Source organism: Callorhinchus milii, unplaced genomic scaffold (assembly GCF_018977255.1).
Source record: "Callorhinchus milii isolate IMCB2004 unplaced genomic scaffold, IMCB_Cmil_1.0 Scaffold3, whole genome shotgun sequence".
Taxonomy (NCBI): domain Eukaryota; kingdom Metazoa; phylum Chordata; class Chondrichthyes; order Chimaeriformes; family Callorhinchidae; genus Callorhinchus; species Callorhinchus milii.
The window spans coordinates 11,738,592-11,756,373 of NW_024704744.1; the positions used below are offsets into that span (position 1 = coordinate 11,738,592).

General features: G+C 39.3%; 1 protein-coding gene across 1 annotated transcript in view; it reads right to left on the reverse strand.

Moving 5' to 3' along the window:
* Positions 1 to 4,097: 4,097 nt before the first annotated feature.
* The window catches only part of alkal2b (ALK and LTK ligand 2b), a 40,291-nt gene continuing 26,606 nt past the window's right edge, over positions 4,098 to 17,782 (reverse strand). Inside the window, exons 2-6 of the mRNA XM_042332761.1 lie at positions 9,950 to 10,226; positions 8,562 to 8,618; positions 8,378 to 8,458; positions 6,768 to 6,844; positions 4,098 to 4,167 (exon numbers count right to left, since the gene is read on the reverse strand). Coding sequence (XP_042188695.1) covers positions 6,780 to 6,844; positions 8,378 to 8,458; positions 8,562 to 8,618; positions 9,950 to 10,226 — 480 coding nt within the window. The 3' untranslated portion in view covers positions 4,098 to 4,167; positions 6,768 to 6,779. The remainder of the gene's footprint in view (positions 4,168 to 6,767; positions 6,845 to 8,377; positions 8,459 to 8,561; positions 8,619 to 9,949; positions 10,227 to 17,782) is intronic.

Here is a 17,782-nt window from a genome sequence, read left to right on the forward strand (position 1 = left end):
CTGGACATAGACTTGAGTACTGAGTACATCCCCTTGACACCTTTACTGGTGTCAGGTGACCTAGTCCTGATGTGTATGAACCAGCAACCTTCTAACTCGGAGGTGAGATTGCTACCAACTTAAACAGGCTGAAATCAGGCTCCAAGAAATATGCAGCTTGATGGAATATATGTTAATCTTTAGATTGAGAAGCACATCAAGGAGCCAAAGGCTTATTCTGCTTACATCAAAACCATTTCATGAGCCAATATAGTACAGGGATTCTCTGAATTAATGTTATAAGCATTATTGCTACCCAAATTCACTTCCACCTCTGTCTTCCCTCCTTGCTCAAACTCAAGATCCTCAACTCATCCACAAATCCCTTCATGCCCTTGCACCTCCCTACCTTTTCGACTTGCTTACTCCCCGCACCATCATCCGCTGCCTCCACTGGGCTGCTTCTGGCCTCCTGTTTGCCCTCGTCCTCTCCGCTCCACCATCGGTGGCCATGTTTTCAGTCACTGTGCCCTGAACTCTTCCTCAATCCCTCCGCTTTTCCCCCTCCTCCTTTTTCAGGTCAGACCTGAAGACCTACCTCTTCAACTGTGTTTACGGTCACTTCCTACCTCCCCCACTCAGTGTCAAGCCTCTTGCCTCCCCCTACTCGGCGTCAAGCCTCTGTTACGTGCTCTGAGACGCTGACCCGGGTGACGGGCATTATACAAATTCAAGTTGTTGTTGCTTGAGCCCCTTCAGGCTGGTTCCCATTCCTGGACACAGCACCAAGACAGCCTTTGTCAAAATCACAAAGTTCGTATTCTTTCTCCTTCTGTGGCCAAGGCTTTCTTGACCTTTTTGTTGCCTTTGACACTTGTTGATTTGGTCCTCCCGTTGTCCCATGTTTTTACCCTCCATTTAGATGATGTATCATTTGTATGTGGAGGCCAAGCTACATTCAAACAATAAAACCAAGGTTTCTCATCAAGTGACATGGTTCCATAAATAAATCTGTTAGTTAAAATGATCCCAGCACTTTGGGACAACCTTCCAACATGAAAGGCACTGTAAAAATGTAATTTGTTGTTGTTAAAATGATGGTTTGACAAAAGTGATTTACTTTTGGGAGTGATATAAAATATTATGTTTTCCTGACATTTACCACAGATTTACATTTCAAACTTTGCATCTTTTAAGAGCCACAGTTCTGAGCCAAGTGGGTTAAGAACTTTAGTTAGATAAAGCACTCATTTGCTGTATCATTTGCCCACTTTTAATATTGTAGTGTAATTGTCAACTTGTGAAATAAACTGCAAATGAATGAAGTGAGTCTTTTTTTTCAAGGAACATGCTTCTGCAGAAGAGATTTGCCAGGTTGCAAGTTTACGTGTCACAACATGAGGAGTTTGTTTTGTAATTTTAAAACAAATAAAGCTCTTAAAGATGATGTGAAGGAGGGGAAATATATTTAATTGACTTGCCAAATTTACATCAGGAATGTCACGGTTTTCCCAGGTAATATTAAATCTTTATTTTTCTTGATTCATGACCTGCACCATAATTTTGCATTCATTGTGCTTTCCTATACCCGAGCTGTAAGGATTGAACATATTGCTTCTACTTCAAACCACTTGATGTTGTCTGATTCAGCTATGGATATTATTGTCTCTAGAATTCCCCTCGAGAATGAAAGTGAGACTGTTGAGGAGGAAAATAAGGCGGTTCTTAATTTAACCTTGTAGTTTCGAGGAGTAATTCTAAACCAAATAGTAAAGTCAGGTCTACTGCTAAGTGAAGGTCGGTTCCTGTGGTATTAGTGATGTTGGAGTGAACTGCACCTGTACTAAAAATCATCTCTAGGTCCAAAGTTTAATCTTTAGAAGTCCTAATCTCAACAAAAATCCACCTGCACAATTCACCACTGCATCATAGAGCTACAAAAAGGCTCTAATAGAAGCCCACTTCTGGTCACTTCAGTTCCAGGAAATTCATCAATAAACACCCGAATCCTAGAGTCATCAGTAGATTCCCATTCGGACTTCACTAGTCAATTTTTTTTGAGACTATATCTTCCAAGTTATACGAAACATTATTTTTGGAACCAATAGGTTGCGCTCAGTGGAGCTCAAATCTAAGAAGAAAGACTTTGGGATTGAAAACTGATGTGTCTGATGTAGGTCTCGTGTTTGTAACATAACGTTCTCAAGACGTGTAAAAAGAATCACTTCAAGAAGCCCAAGAGATTTGCTTGGCAAATTCCCAATGTGCCAGACCATGTGGGATTTTGCAATCCTTTTGTGTATCCTACAGATCATATTGCAAAGTTGATCCAAATATGTGGTCCTTTTATCTCACTCATAAATGTTTCCTTACTGGGTTCTAGTATAGGAAAGCAGATGATACTGGAGGTAAGAGGATGTTACCACACAACTAAGTACATCAGCCTGTTTTTGAAATATTCTATGAGCAGTTTGGCTGAGCACTGTGATTCCATACTGAAGACTAAAAGCTTTAAAACATGATTTGTCACCTGAGGAGAAACACCAAAGTAATTGTGTACAGTAATGTCACTTTAGGCTTCTGCCAATCCGTAGAAAGTGTTGCATTGAGCCATTTGGAAAGGAGGGGTTAAATGACCCTTTGGTGCTGAAACAAAATCTTTCAGGCTTATCACAGTTACTATACTTCAGGCACAATAGGCCTGGAGGAACTGTACATAAATACTGTATAGAAAATGTGATACCGTGGACATGCATGACGTTCCTGAGATGCTGAACTTCATTTTTTTAATGAAATTACAAGCATTCTATTGCACCCGTTGCTATGCAAAGAAAGATGCTACTGATGGCATGCTGGCTTACCTAATAGCTGATTTTTAATTAATAAGGTAGTGGTGCAAGACTGAATTTCTTCGAAGTATTCCAGCTAGGAATTTACAGAAGACATTTGCTGTCTAATTCAAATCAATTAGAAAGAAAGAATCCTCGAGGAACTTGTGTCAAACATGCGTGTAGGTAGTTTCTGGCTACTGAGATTAAATCTTGGATGTCATAAGTTGATATAACTAAATCCTTATTGATCTTGACACACTTCCTTGTTTCAATTTACTGAGAGCAGCCAATTCATGGTTTGACAATTCAAACAAACAAAATTCTGCTGCTATAAATTAATGATTGAAGTGGTTTAAAAACTTAAAATGTAGTCGATTCACTTTACAGTATATGCTGTGAAGCACTTTGAGATGTCCAGAAGATGTGAAAAGCTTTATATCAAATGCAAGGATTATTATATTATCATACAACAGCCATAGAATGCAAACAAAAAGCACTTGTCAATTGTCTGTGTCAAATACTAAACACTTTATTTTATAACTGGTATATATTCAGGTCTTTACAATATATACATATTGCACATGTTAGCTGGAATGTTTATAAATTGTAATGTACAGTGACTAATGACATTAGCTTGTATATTTATGTACAAATGACACTCCACTGTGTTTGAGAAAAGATAATTGCTCACAGATGTCGTTTTTTTTTAGTTGCAAGAATGTAAACTATAACCAACATTGCACTAATCTACCAGCATTGTTTTGAAATATTCGTTTTTGTAAAGACAGAGGCAAGAAAAAATTCATGCAAACCATAATTTAACTCTTGGGGTACAGAGTGACCCTAAATATTCTATTATATCAATATTTTGCTGTTATGACCCAGCAAATGGAATTAAACTGCAGAAGCATTACATTTGACATGTAACGATAACCAGCACTCTGAAGCATGAAACAAATCCTACGATAAATTTAGGATGCATTAGTCTTGTCATGAACCATATCTCTCCTGATGTTTAATACAAAATAAAGTTCCAAACATGATTTGTTGAACAAGATAGCATATGTGCAATTTTTGGCCGCAGTACACAAAAGAACAGTGAAGTGTTATTATTTTCTTTAAATGTTAGCCTTTGTATCATTGGCAGTTATTTATATGAATGTACAGAATTACGGAAACAATGTTGACAACATACAAAATGCACATAAAGGAGTTTATGGAAGTAATCCATCAGTTTGCAAAAATAAATCTTTGTTCACAATGGAATATGTTATAAAGATATTGAGATCAATTTGTTTCCCTGTTGCTTTCCAAGGCACTTTTCTTGGTTCTTGGGATATTAATTTATCGTTGCCACCTGTAAGATATAAAATGGATTATTCAACTTAAATGTACTTAAAAAGTCTATATGCAGACAGATTTCAATTGTTTGAATTGTGAAAATGACTGCTACCTAATTATCTATGAGATACTGAAAATGCTTCATCACTTAATTATGTATATCAAATTGTGAGTGAAATATTTGTAATTATGAGCCTAAATCCCAGCCAAAAAGCTGTGCACCATGATTGACCCTTCCAGGAATATGGTCAAGCATAGCATTTCTATGTGCAGATATTCTGTTGTAATTTATTAGGCCTTCAAGTAATCAAATACTAAGAATTATTAGTCATTTACTGAATACTCAGTTAATTGGTTAAACAAAATTCACCTAAGTTTAATCTATAGAACTTGAATTTGCCAAAAATAAATTGGTGTTCATGATTGAGGACATACATGACAATTCTGGGAATACACACATAATATAATAATCTGTGCATTTGGTATAGTGCCGTATCACATCATCTCAAAATGTTTCACAGATTTCCTGTGCAGAGTGCTGACTGTATTTGTAGGCAAATGTGACAGACAGTGTGCACCAAACAATGTCCCACAAACAAGTGATGTGCATACAGGTAAACAGTTTCTGGGCTTGCATGTATTTGTTTGCACCAATAAGTGGATGTTCCAAAATGAATCCAGCTATCACAAGATTTCCTCTCGCCCCAATGTTTGATAGAAAACTTAGGCTCTGGAAAAATACCCTAGCTTTCATTTTGTCAAATCAAAAAGCAATTTTCATAGTTCTTATTCATTGAGCATCAGCTTATATTGCGGCGCATTTCTACGTTGGAAGTAACCCTAAGTGCCATCAAATACAGTAAATATTGTTCAGTGCTTCACAGAGGCACTTCTGTTTGCTTGATCTCTTAACATTTCCCTCATCTTTGGTTAGTTGTCTTAACTCAAGACAAGAGAAATGTTAAGAAATGTGATCTCATTGTTTGAATCCTTATACTGTGTCTAACAATAGAAGCTGTTTGTATTGAACATCTATGGTTTTTTTGTAATTCCCAGGTAGAATGGTTTTCAAATTTGCCTGCTAGATTGTGGGTAAGTTATGGCAGGTGGATGACTCCTTGAGGCATTCCATCTAGAAACAGACCACCAATTGATCTACTCTTGGATAGTTGCACCATGGGTCACTTTATTTTTTATGCTTCCAATATATTACAGTACTGTTACTCTGCTTGAGAAATTGGATCAAAATGATCTCATGTAATTATCTGTAAGCAAAAAGCTAAGATTTCACTCCTTGCAGTATCTACTTCGAATAGAGCAAACAAGCAGATATTTCATCAAATGAATGCAAGCAATAACAGCGTGAATTATCCAAGTCTTTTAGACATTTTCATCACTGCTTATAGGAAAAATAAAGTGAAAGTAGATTTATTCCCACTGTCTGCTTAAGAAAAATGAAGAAATAATAATAATAATAATAATAATCCTTGCATTTGATATAACGATTCCCAGCCAGAGTGATCGCAGTGTTTCACAGCATTTACTGTAATGTACTATTTTGCCTGAACTACATCTACCTTCAAATAGTGTATGTATTGCCTTTTAAAACTAACCTATCGGTTAGAGCACTCAACAGTATTGTCTATTGTGGATTAGCAAAGTAAGCCCATTAAGGAGCAACATTCAATTGATTTTTTTTATACTAATTAATCAAAAGCTAGATATACTGTTTCCAATATGCGTGGGATGAGGTATCGATTACAAGGCTAGACCAAATGACGTGCCCTACTGCTGACATTCCTATTAATTTTTCATTGAAGTGTACCTCGGCAATTAGTGTTAGGTTGTGGGGAAGCAATTTCCAACCCATTAAGGCCAGCAGAGTGTAGCCAAGAGGCCTTTAGGCCTGTAATTGCTTGGATTTTGAATAACTTCCAACTGTCCCAACATGAATTCACCCACAAAATATAGTCAATCCACTTTACAATCTATTCTGTGAAGCTCTTTGAAACGTCTCGATGACGTGATAAGGTGCCATATCAAATGCAAGGATTATTATTATTATTATCACATTGAGTAATTAAACCAAGTGTAAATCTAGAATTTTTTTAGACCTATTAATCTATAAACTTACAACGAGGTGCAGAAATCCTTTTTTCCACTGTTTGGAAAAGGCTCTACTAGTTATTCGGAAATACTCCACCTCTCTAAAGAGGTTACTTTTTTTCTACAAAAAAAATATACCTTTTCTGAAACTGAGTTCTAAATGTTTTGAGGAGCTGAAATGAATGTAATAATTTTGATAATATGCAGCACAGATAGGTTTCACAGACAATAATAGGGACACTGCATTGACAAATGCCAATCAATTAAATTGATACTGATAGGTAATTGATATTGCCTAAAGGAAGATTCACACATGCAGACTTGCTGTGAATGACCAGCTGCAGTGAAGTGGGGCAAATCCTCTCAAAAATAGCACCATTAGCTCCCATTTCTTTCCCCCACCCCCCAAAAAACAACCCAGTGTCATAACAGAATGGTTAAGACGTCTAACTCCCACAGCAAAGCTGTTTAAATGACATATGAAGACATTAACTTAATAAGACTTCTTACCTTTAATCCAAGTTAGCCTTTCCTACACATCGGACTGACTGCCAATCGTGTGAGAAGTCTGGCACATCTTTTATAATCTGTCAAAAAAAAAACAGAATATTGTCACCGGTGCTGCACACACTACCAATCATTCTAACCAAACACCTGCTTCTGAATAGCCTATTCCCCAAAGATTGTTGTATGTCAAGTTCCTCTGAAAAACTCAACTGTTGGTCATTTAAAGTTAGTAATTCAGCGTCTGAATAACCCGATCATTTGACTTTCATACCCATGAAATGGATTAGAACATGAGGGCTTATCCAAAGTGCAAGAATTTCAATTTGCCTGTTGTAAATTTTGGTTTCCAAAGCTTCAATTGTAACAATTTACAATTTACCTCTCCCACACACACACACGCAATGATATCATTTTCTCAACCAATCAAGTGTAAACAAGAGAACTGTAATTCCCATCTTAACTGTTGTTCAGTCAATCATTCGCAGCTTTAGTGCCATCATAAAAAAGTGAAAACTTATTTCAATAAAAAGTAAATGTTTATGCTGTATACACATAATGCCATACTAAGGATTTGTTCATTTTGATAATCCTAAAGACTGTGATGGGGGTATTCCATAGATTTATTTCCCTAATCTACCTTGCTCCTACAGTGAATGTTTGATAAGATTAGCTGAGTTTCCCACATGAGGGAAAGGTGACATGGGATACAAGGAACGACATTGAGTCGAGATGAAACAGTGGGTGCATGTGAACAGAGTTTGCCAGAAGGAACCATCGGATCTTCCAGAAATTGTCCTGAAATTCCTCCGGATTTCCCATCATTGCATTCACTCTTACAGCTCTAGCCTGCAACTTATCTTCAATATAAGTTGTATGTATGCATTGGCAATGAATTGTTCAGAACAATCATGTTGGGCTGCCAAATTTAGCACAGATTTGTGTCCAGGAGGCTGGGGGTGGGTGGCAACATATAATTTGTTCATAATCCTTACACAGATAGCACAGCCGTTTTGCTTCAATTGAAGGAGCTCTTTCTAATCAGCACTGAGCTGTCTTAAGTTACCATATCCCATAGAAATCGCATAGAACAACACCAACTTGAAACAGCTCAGCTCCGATTTGGAATCAAGTCCCAAATCTCCCTCCAAAAATGAAACCGTGTGTGCGTACGTTTTGTCTCAGGTTAAAGTCAGTCTGATATTGGCTCGGTGTCATGAGCCAAATTCTATACGGCATTCTTTTGGCATATCCTTATTCTACCTTAGCCTAACCAAAACAGATTTGTGTGATCTGTAATAAAAAAAAATCCACCCTATTGCAGTGTTCCAACTTTAATGCAGTTACTAGCCCTCAAGAAGGATTTTTTTTCTCTCTTGGGTCAGCCAGGTGTTTGGCACATGCAAAAACCCATCACCATGCTTAAAGAGTATCCAAACCAAACTGAGACATGTTCTACCACAGGACCATAGACATGAATAAGCACGAGATTGAAGAGGATTTTCCAAGAAAGTCATGGGAGCAAATTATCCCCTTTAAACGTCTGCATATTGTTACTGTGATGTTGGCCACTATTTACCCATCAGGGGAGGTTTGTTACAGCAGTTGGTACTTACATGCTGGTATGTTGCAGTCCCTGGTATTGTGATACAGCCGATGGAAGTGTTTGCTGCACTTTGGGCTGAAGTAAAGAGGTCCTGAAAAAAAAACGTAAGCAAAGTGAGCAAAAAGCACTGCTTTATCACCCAGCAAAAAAAATGTCATAAGTGTGAACAAGGAAGAGCCTATTAACATCCTCACCTGTTAAATGTTTTAAAAACTTGTCTTTCATTTTCCTCAGATCTCTGGGTACTATTTCTGTTAAGAGAAATGAAAACAACATTTTAAAGAGACTTTTCTTTTTCTCTTTCGCTCTGGGCAACATTCAAACAGTAACATCAACCAAAAGGCAGGTTTTTTAAAAAAATATATATATATAATTTCAAAACAACCGAATGAGTGCTTTAGCTTTCGACTGCATTGTACAGGTCTTTTCACATGTGTTTGGACTGGGAGTTTCAGATTTCTACTTTTGGTCAGAGTACTTGTATGAAATATTGATTCAAATCTGTGACTTGGCCAACTATGTGGCAGACAAACCATGCAGCACAATTGCAGTTTACAGGAACCTTAAGCATCGAGACGTCAGCCCTTCCCATTTGTTTCAATTTGAAGCACTATAAAGCCCATTAGCCGCGGATTCCGAATACTTTTGTTTATAGAAACGTGGGATAATTTACGGATGGATGATGAGATCGCAAATAGCAGGGATCCGAGTGTAATTCTAATTCTGTAACAGGGCACTGACTGACTGAGTGAGTACTCGAGTGACTGACTGGGTGAGTAGGTCTGCAAAAAAAAACTGATCCATGTTATTTTGAGAAACGATCACAGTTTGGCAACTGCAAGAGTGTTTTATTTATGCAAAACTTTCCTCCCCTTCAGCCAGAGGCAAATGAAACAATGCAAAAAAAAAAAAGTACTAACTAAAGGCTCTGACCAACAAATCCAGCTGGTAAGTGATAAGGTGGGGACCACTCCTGCAAAGTCCAGAGAACACATCCCAAGCCTTGGTTGTGAAATGCACACGGTATCTGCTGAAACCTACGCAGCCCATGTCCTCGAGTCACCCCTTTCTTCCTTCTTTCCCTCTACGTGTTGGTCTCCATTCATAAAATGCTCCATGGTGGCACTTTGCTCCCATCCCCTCCCTCCCTCCCTCCCCTCCATTCAGCTTCACTCGTGTCGCCTGGACCCAGAGAAGAGCTCACTGTACACTCTCACCAGACAGTCACCTCCACAGAGAAGCCAACCTGAGGCTATCTCACTCAATGACCTTCCCATGAGAGAGCTCCAGTGCCTGAGCTGCTGTACCCCAAAGCTCCAGATCATTTACTAATTAACGGTGAGCTTTCACAGCATATACACACACGTATATATTATACACACACTACACTATATCCAAGGGACTGGGCTGGACTTCAATGCCTAGAAACACAAGTGGATGGTTCCTTACCCCCCAAAACACTTCACTTGCAAAGTGCCAAATTAACAGGGAGAGGGGAGGGGGTGGTGGTGGGGGATCATTCTCAAATCGACAAACCCGCAACAAAAACCACACCGATCAATAGATCTAAAGCAACACTTACCAACCCTCTCCTCCTTGTGATACACATTGTAGTCAGGTTGTTCCTGAGGATGAAAGGTGTAATCGAGGCGTTGGGGGAAATAGTTCAGACCATTTTCCTCCTGTGAGTGCTGCTTCTTAAACTGGTTGACGATCTCCAATATCAAGTTAAATAGGTTCTTCTTGTCCTGCAACTCGGTGAGGTTGGTCTTCTCTTTGCAATGTCCGGCTGTGATTATTATGAGCACAAGTCCAAAGAATAGGGGGATCTCACTCCCTGCATTTCTGTTGAAATCAGATTAAAAGCCTCCCCAACCTTGGCTGGTTGCACTGGAAGAAAAAAAAACGTCATGATCTTCTTGAACAGCTTTGCTATTACAATCACAAGCTTATGCCAAACCACTCATAACTGTGCAATTTCACTGTCATTGGCGTTAGTCTGTCGATTTCCCTTGGATTAGATGAGAATACAAGTGATTTTTTGGGGTACAAATCACAAGACAAAATAGACTCAGATCTTATTAAACTTGCTAACCGATCAACGTGCATTGCTGACTGTCCCTGACAGAAGTTTTCACAATTCTTGTAATAAAACTCCAGAAAATGCACACACAATTTGCTTTCGTGTTGCTATTTTTTTTGCATCAGCTAAACTAACTAGTAAAGCTGGTAAAGCATGCACTGCCCTCACTTTCTCTCTCTCTCTCTCTTTCTGTCTGTCTGTCTGTCGGTCTCTGTCTGTCCGATTCCTTGCAGCAAAGTGATTATAAAATAAAAAAATAAATGCCATACAATCTACAGGCAGATCTGAGTCAAAACATTTTGCTTTTACCTTCAAAACACCACTTCCAAGTCGTCTCCTCTGCTCTGCTCTCCTTCCTGGGCTTCAGTGCAAACTCGTGTATTTTTTGCTCTCACCCTTTTTTATGAAACAAATGTTCAGAGACTCACTCACAAAATAAATGATTTCTTCTGCTGTGCACTATATTCCATAAACTACACCTTTTCAGCCTTGCCTCCAAGTGCAGGCCCTTATATAGTATATGATGCATGTGGTAGTTCAATATGATATTATCGACTTGAGGTGGTGGGTGGTAAACAATAAAAGTCCACTTGGCAACCTTTGTTCGGTAAGTTTCGTTAGATCTTTCCCAGTCTTTACTCACTCACTGCACTGGTTGCAGACGTAGCCCAGTTCCCCCCGGATTAGCCTGGAGTGTCTTTAATTAGAAACGTGTTAACGCTCTTTGCAAAAGAACATCCTTCCCGTTCAGACACTCCTTGAATTGCATTATTGTCAGTCAGCTCGCCATGGATGAGATGTCCTGACTGATAACAGTACGTGGATACCAGGAACTTTTTTTTTTGTCCTCCCCCCCCCCCCCCCCCCCCCCTCCCTCCAACCCTATCCCATTCCCCCCTTCCCTTCCCCTCTCTGCTATAAGAACCGGTAATAACGAGCATGATCTTTCCTGTCACCTCGCACAGTTTATTGAATGATCCACTGGATATGATTTCTGATAAACAGTTGGGTTCTCCCCCCCCCCCCACCCCCCATTCCCAAGTTCTTCATTTCTGATTTGAGAAATGATTTGCAGATTTTGCATTCAAAAATAGGACTGTAACAGAGAGTCTTAAAGCTTTATTCTCTCTCTCTCTCGTACACACACATACACACACATACACATGCAGCATCATACATTTGGATCCACTGTACTTAGAGATGAATTAACAGTAAAACGTCCTAAAGTGTCATGTGCAATATACAAGAGGATATGATACACCTTTCTATTTGCTTTAAACCGTATATATCTACCTTTCCCTTCAAGCTCAGACACATATTAAAGTTGCAATCTGTGTTAGAGCAAAGAGATCACTGCTCTCTCTCTCTCTCTGCACATCAAGCCATCAAGACAGTGATTTTCGTTGTTGTGAAACGCTTTTCCCTCCAGGTAGTTACAGCCCAGCTTTTACCCACTTTGAGTGAATTTTTATTTTTCATTGCAATGCATCCCCAAAACTTGTTTTTTTTTTAAAAAAAAATTCCAAATGCTAAAATCGAAAAAAAAAAGGAGGTGGGGTGGGGGGGGGGGGGGGGAGAAAAAAACACACACAGAGAAACCAAAACTGCGATTGTTTTTTTGTTGTTGTTGTCAACTGGAATCGACAATGTACAGAATATAACTACTGTATTTGGAGAGGGGGGAAAAAAAAGCCTACAACAGCGCCATTCAGCGACTGGTGAGAAGCGTCCAGTCCTCCCACACTGACACATGGTGAAGATAACTTGCAGAGAGAGCAGAGCAATGCTTTTTTCGTGGCTATGTTATTATTTTAACATATCTCTCCTTTAAGCAAACGGTTCTAACCAACGAGAGAATCAATGATAACAACAACAACAACAATAATAATAATAACAATAATAATCCTTGCATTTGAAACAGCGCCTTTCACTTCCTCGAGACATATCTCAAAGTTCTTCACTGCATATACTGCAAAGTGCATTGACTCTGTTTTGTGAGTGAAATGCCACAGTCGCACAAAGCGATATGTTCCACAAACAGCCATAAAGTGAAACGAATTGACTCAGTTGAGAATCCCTTTATGGAAACATTTCTTACTAGGTGTCAACTCCTGTTTCTATTAACCTCATTCTCTTAAGATTAGTTCTTTGTTCAAGGTTCATCTTAAGTAAGGTTTGAAGCCAATGTTTTAGCTGTAAAGTGAAGTTGGTGCACTACCTATTCCTCCCCACTAGATGTCACTAATTCACCTAGTGAATGTGATACAGTGTGTTACTTTGTATTTGGAGTTAAGGACATTGCCCTCTTCCTTAATTCACTTTGTGGAGAATGTGTTTTGAAAGGTGAATATCAGAGACAGAGTTTATCTTGGTGTCCTGCCTAACAATCCACCAAATAAAATTGGTCACTCACGCCATGGCTGTTTGTGGGATGTTGCTGTGTTCAAATTGGCTGCCATGGTTGCCCACAAAATACACACAGCAACATCACTTTACAGTAAATTATATGAAGTGCTTTTGAGATTTTGCAATGACATGATGAGGCACTGTATCAAATGCAAGAATTATTATATTAGACTCCAAAAACATTGTCTTTAACCAAAACATTACCAAAGCCAAAGCAACCACATCTTGTTTCAATAATGTTAAGGCTAGAAGTGTAGTTGGAGTTCATTTGAATTCATCAATAAACCAATTCACACAAGTACTGTAAAGTGACATGCATGGCATTTCACTATAGAAAGTCGGGAATGATATTTGAGCTTATTGCCCATAGATGAATATTGTCTGAATAAATTGATCTGGAGTTGGAATTCATCTTAAAGAGAAGTGGTACTTAGCAGCACAATGTCAGTGAACAAATTACAGTGATAATGACAGGAACAGTGACGCAATGACCATATGGTGTCTGCGTTACCGTTATATTGAATTTAATATTTAAAATAAATGACCACAGATACATTGGAGCATATTATCTCCATCAGGGGAAAGTGCCATTGCAGCAAATAGATAAGTGTTCCCCATCCTTATATCCTTATACAACTGCCTCTGCATTGTTCAACCTGCACCTAATACTTTCCGGAATTAGGTAAGCAGGATGCATCCCTCCAGGGAGAGAGTCCACATTCCATTCCAACAACCTATCTAGGGAATTCCAACAACAACAACAGCTTGCATTTACATAGCGCCTTTCATGTGGGATGGCTTGTGTATGTGGGATCCATGGAATTCTCAGTTTGGTTGGATACTCTTAAGCATGGGATCACACGGCCAAAGTGCTTTCTTTGTCCAAACCAATCTTGTGATCTTGTGTTCCGGGGGGCCGTACGCACGATCAAAAAGGAAGGTGTTTAGGCGGGATTTGAAAGTGGAGAGGGAGGGGGCAAGGTGGAGGGATTGAGGGCGGGTTCCAGAGCTTCGGGGCATAGTGGCTGAAAGCACGGCCGCCAATGGTGGAGTGGAGGGGGCGAGTAAAAACAGGAGGCCGAAGCTAGCCGAGCGGAGGCTTGGGGGGGGGGGGGGTGGTGGTGTGGGGGGTAAGCAGATCAGATAGGTAGGGAGTTGCAAGGGCATGAAGGGATTTGAAAACGAGTGAGAGGATCTTGGTGTCGATCTGTTCGGTGATTGGGAGCCATTGCAGCCCGGCAACGGCTGGTGTGATGGGCGTCCGGAGTTTAGTCACACACAATCACTGCACTTTAAATTAAATTCTGTGAAGTGCTTTGGGTCATCCTGCTGACATGATAGGGGCTACACCAAATGGAAGGATTATTAAAGCTGAACAGGTAGACAGGTTTAACATCTCATGCAGATGACATCTGCAATAATGCAGTGTTCCCCCAGCACTGCAATAGAGTAGCAGCCTAGATTGTGAGTTCAAAGTCCCAAAGTCAAGCTTGAACTCACAACGACTTAGAGGCAAGAATATTACCAACTGAGCTAGGCTGCCAGCATTAAAGGAGAAAAGGCAGGTATAATAAAAAGCAAAATCATCAAAAAATAATGTAACCATTGGTTTTAAAATGGTTGGAAAAGTAAAAGTGAGATAAAGCTGGAAATGAGCTGAAGGATAATGATTGTTACATTAAAGGCTTTTACTGTTGATCCTGTATGTTTGTGTCGGGAAGTGTATTCCAGGCATCAGAAGCTCTAAAGCACATGCTGGTGCTTTAACCATAAGATCTTTTCACTGCTGGGAAACACGTGGCTGTACTATTTCGTAGGTTGTATTGATCAGCGCTGTCTAAAGAGATTAAGCAATTATATTTAATTTTATCCCATGTGATTCACGGATTTTAACTGACTTATCAAATTATTCTATGGATTCAATGACTGTTCTGCGTAATATCAATGGACATTATTACAGACTTCAAAAATATGTTCTTGTATTTCCTTCAGCGATTAGCTGCTGACTCAGCTATTCCCATATTGGGTGGGGAGAATTGTTGGAAAGTCCCTGGAATCGTCCAGATTTATTCTATTTTCTTGGCACTGCAAAATGTGCAGAATTTGGCAAATTGTTGAATTCAGTCTCCATAATGAAACCATTTACGAGGTTCCTAATAATGATTTAAAATATAAATCCTTACACTACGCCAGCGCCTTTCATGTCAGGAGCATGTCTCATAGCACTTTACAAAATGTACTGAACACCTACTAGTTGAAAGAACATACGCTCTGAAATGTGAAAAAAACAGAGTAAGTCTAGGCCCAGCTGAAATTTCCCTTCCACAGATGGTGAGCAGGAGAGCTTATAGGAATGTCAGATTGTGATAAGAAGGTATATTGTCAATATATATACAACTACTGGACATTAGAAATGCCATTGGGTAGTTCAGACCTCAAAATTCTGACTGTTGGAATTTCCGCGGTGCACCTCAACATTAAATCCCAATCATCTACAAAATATCCTGGAGGCAAATCTGTGATTAAATGGTTAACCTACTGGTACGTCATGCTTGACTTCTGTGCCATGGAATCTCTCTCTGACTAGCTTTCCTTCACCCCCATGTCTATGGGTGGACAATTGAGTGTAGGACAAGAAATGCTGGTGCCCCTTAGAAGAAACCAGGCAGCAAGTTTGTTCATCAGTCATATGCAGATTCAAGTAAGGAGATAAGGGAAAACAGAATAAGGAGAAAATTAATTCCATGACACTAAACAGTAATATCTTACTGGAAGGAATAGAATTTACAGCACTCTTAGAGATAGTTCTAAGCTGGACTTTCAGCCTTCCCACATATTGTAAGAGGCATACTCTCGGAGATAACTGACAGCAGCAGACGTGATTATATCTCTGAAGAAAAACATCCTTAGTTGAGCATTGAGCCAGGAAGCACCAGGTATATGATACTGATAATCAGATAGCTGTCATTCAAGGAAGACATGCTGTGTCTTGTCTGTGCTATGAAATTCAATCTAGAAGATCCGCTTAGTGAATAAAACAATGCTTCTCATTTGATGCCCTACCAACTCCTACATTTGTGTTCTCCCCTCTCTATGGTTATATTTTATTTGCAGCAACACGAGAAGCATTTTCAAAGAGAATTGCAGACTCATCCTTCTTTAGGAGGAGGAAGAGAAGGATAAGCAGATTGATAAGGATTGAATGGAAGACTGGCTCGTTGAATTCCTCCTCGTAAAAAGCTCCCTCACCCAGCCTATCAGTCTACGATTGCAGTATGTAGGTAACAGCACAGTACCACAGAGTTCACAGATCAGATTGTGAAAGCTTATAGTGTAGTGGTTAGCTCGCTCGCCTCACAAGTGAGAGGACCGGATTTGATTCCCAAACAGGCTAAAAAAGTTAGGCAAGTTACCTTACTCCACACGCCTCTGTTTACCTAGCAGTAAATAGGAACCCAGTTGTTAAGCGGTTTGCATTCTGGGGTAATATTCCCTCAAAAAATAATTGGTCACTCAATCTTGTTTGTGGGACAATGCTGTATGCAATTGGCTGCTGCATTTAGCCCACAAAATATATAACCAATCCACTTTACAGTAAATCTGGTGAAGCACTTAAGAAGATCTTAAGATCTGCCTGAAGATCTTAACAACGTGATAAGGTGCTATATCAAATGCAAGTATTATTAATTATTATTTTATTATTAATGCACCTCAGAGGAGCACTAAGCACCACAGGAGTGCCAAAGAAATGAGGGTGGCCTGTGACTCTCTACATCAAGACCTCCTCTTAGGGGTTGTCAAACTCCAGTAACAAAATGCTCCTGGGTGAGTGGGAACTTGAGCAGATGAGGCCATTGACCTCCATTACCCCCGAGGGCACATACTGTCAGCAGCCCCACTCTCTTTCCCCCTCACACAGGTATCAGTTCCAGTGAGTCAAGGTAGTGAGCATGCACATCATTTGAGAAGACACAACACAGAGCACTGAGAAGAGACACATTGATTAGGGATGTCAATATTATAATTTGTTTCACTATAATATAATTTTGCTTAAGCACTTAGCTGTTGTCCTGAGTTTTTACTTTATTCCAGCACCTTGGGACGTCCTCCCGACGTGAAAGGTGCTATACAAAAGTAATCTTGTTGTTGTTGTTATTAATAATAATAATAATCCTTGCATTTGATACAGGGCCTTATCACGTCTTTGAGATGTCTCAAAGCTCTTCACAGACTATACTATAAAGTGAATTGACTGTATTTTACAGTATTTTTACAAAACCCAGCAGCCAATTGCGCACAGCAATGTCCCACAAATAGTCATGGATTGAAGTGACCAATTTATTATTATTATTTTTTTTGAAGGAATTATTTCCCCCAGAAAAGTGATCCACCAATCAACTAACAAGCGGGTTCCTACTTACTGCTAGGTAAACAGAGGCGTGTGGAGTAAGGAAAATTGCCCAATATTTTGTCTCTGCCGGGAATTAAACTCAGGTCTCTCGCTTGTGATATGAATGCTCTAACTACTGAGCTACAGGACTCCTTGCACAGGAAATATTTCTAGCAGAGATTTATTTTTTTACCAACTTCCTCAGTGTGCCCAACCAACACAACCATAGTCTACACTGTTCTAAAGAACCTTATATATATGGTCTTTAGGTCACAGACACAGCATAGTCATTTCTGACAAACAAAAATCTCCTCAAAATGTGATAATTCCAGTCCTTTCTACAGGTACCATATCCTGAAAAAACAGACACTAAAACTGAAACCACAGAATAATTTTGTATGTACAATTAACACATTTCTTTTATCTCCCCAAATCAACACTTATTTCACATCGTATCATAATCCTTGCACTTGATATAGCACCTTTCGCGTCTGGAGGATGTCTTAATTATTGTGAAGTGTAGTGACTGGATAATG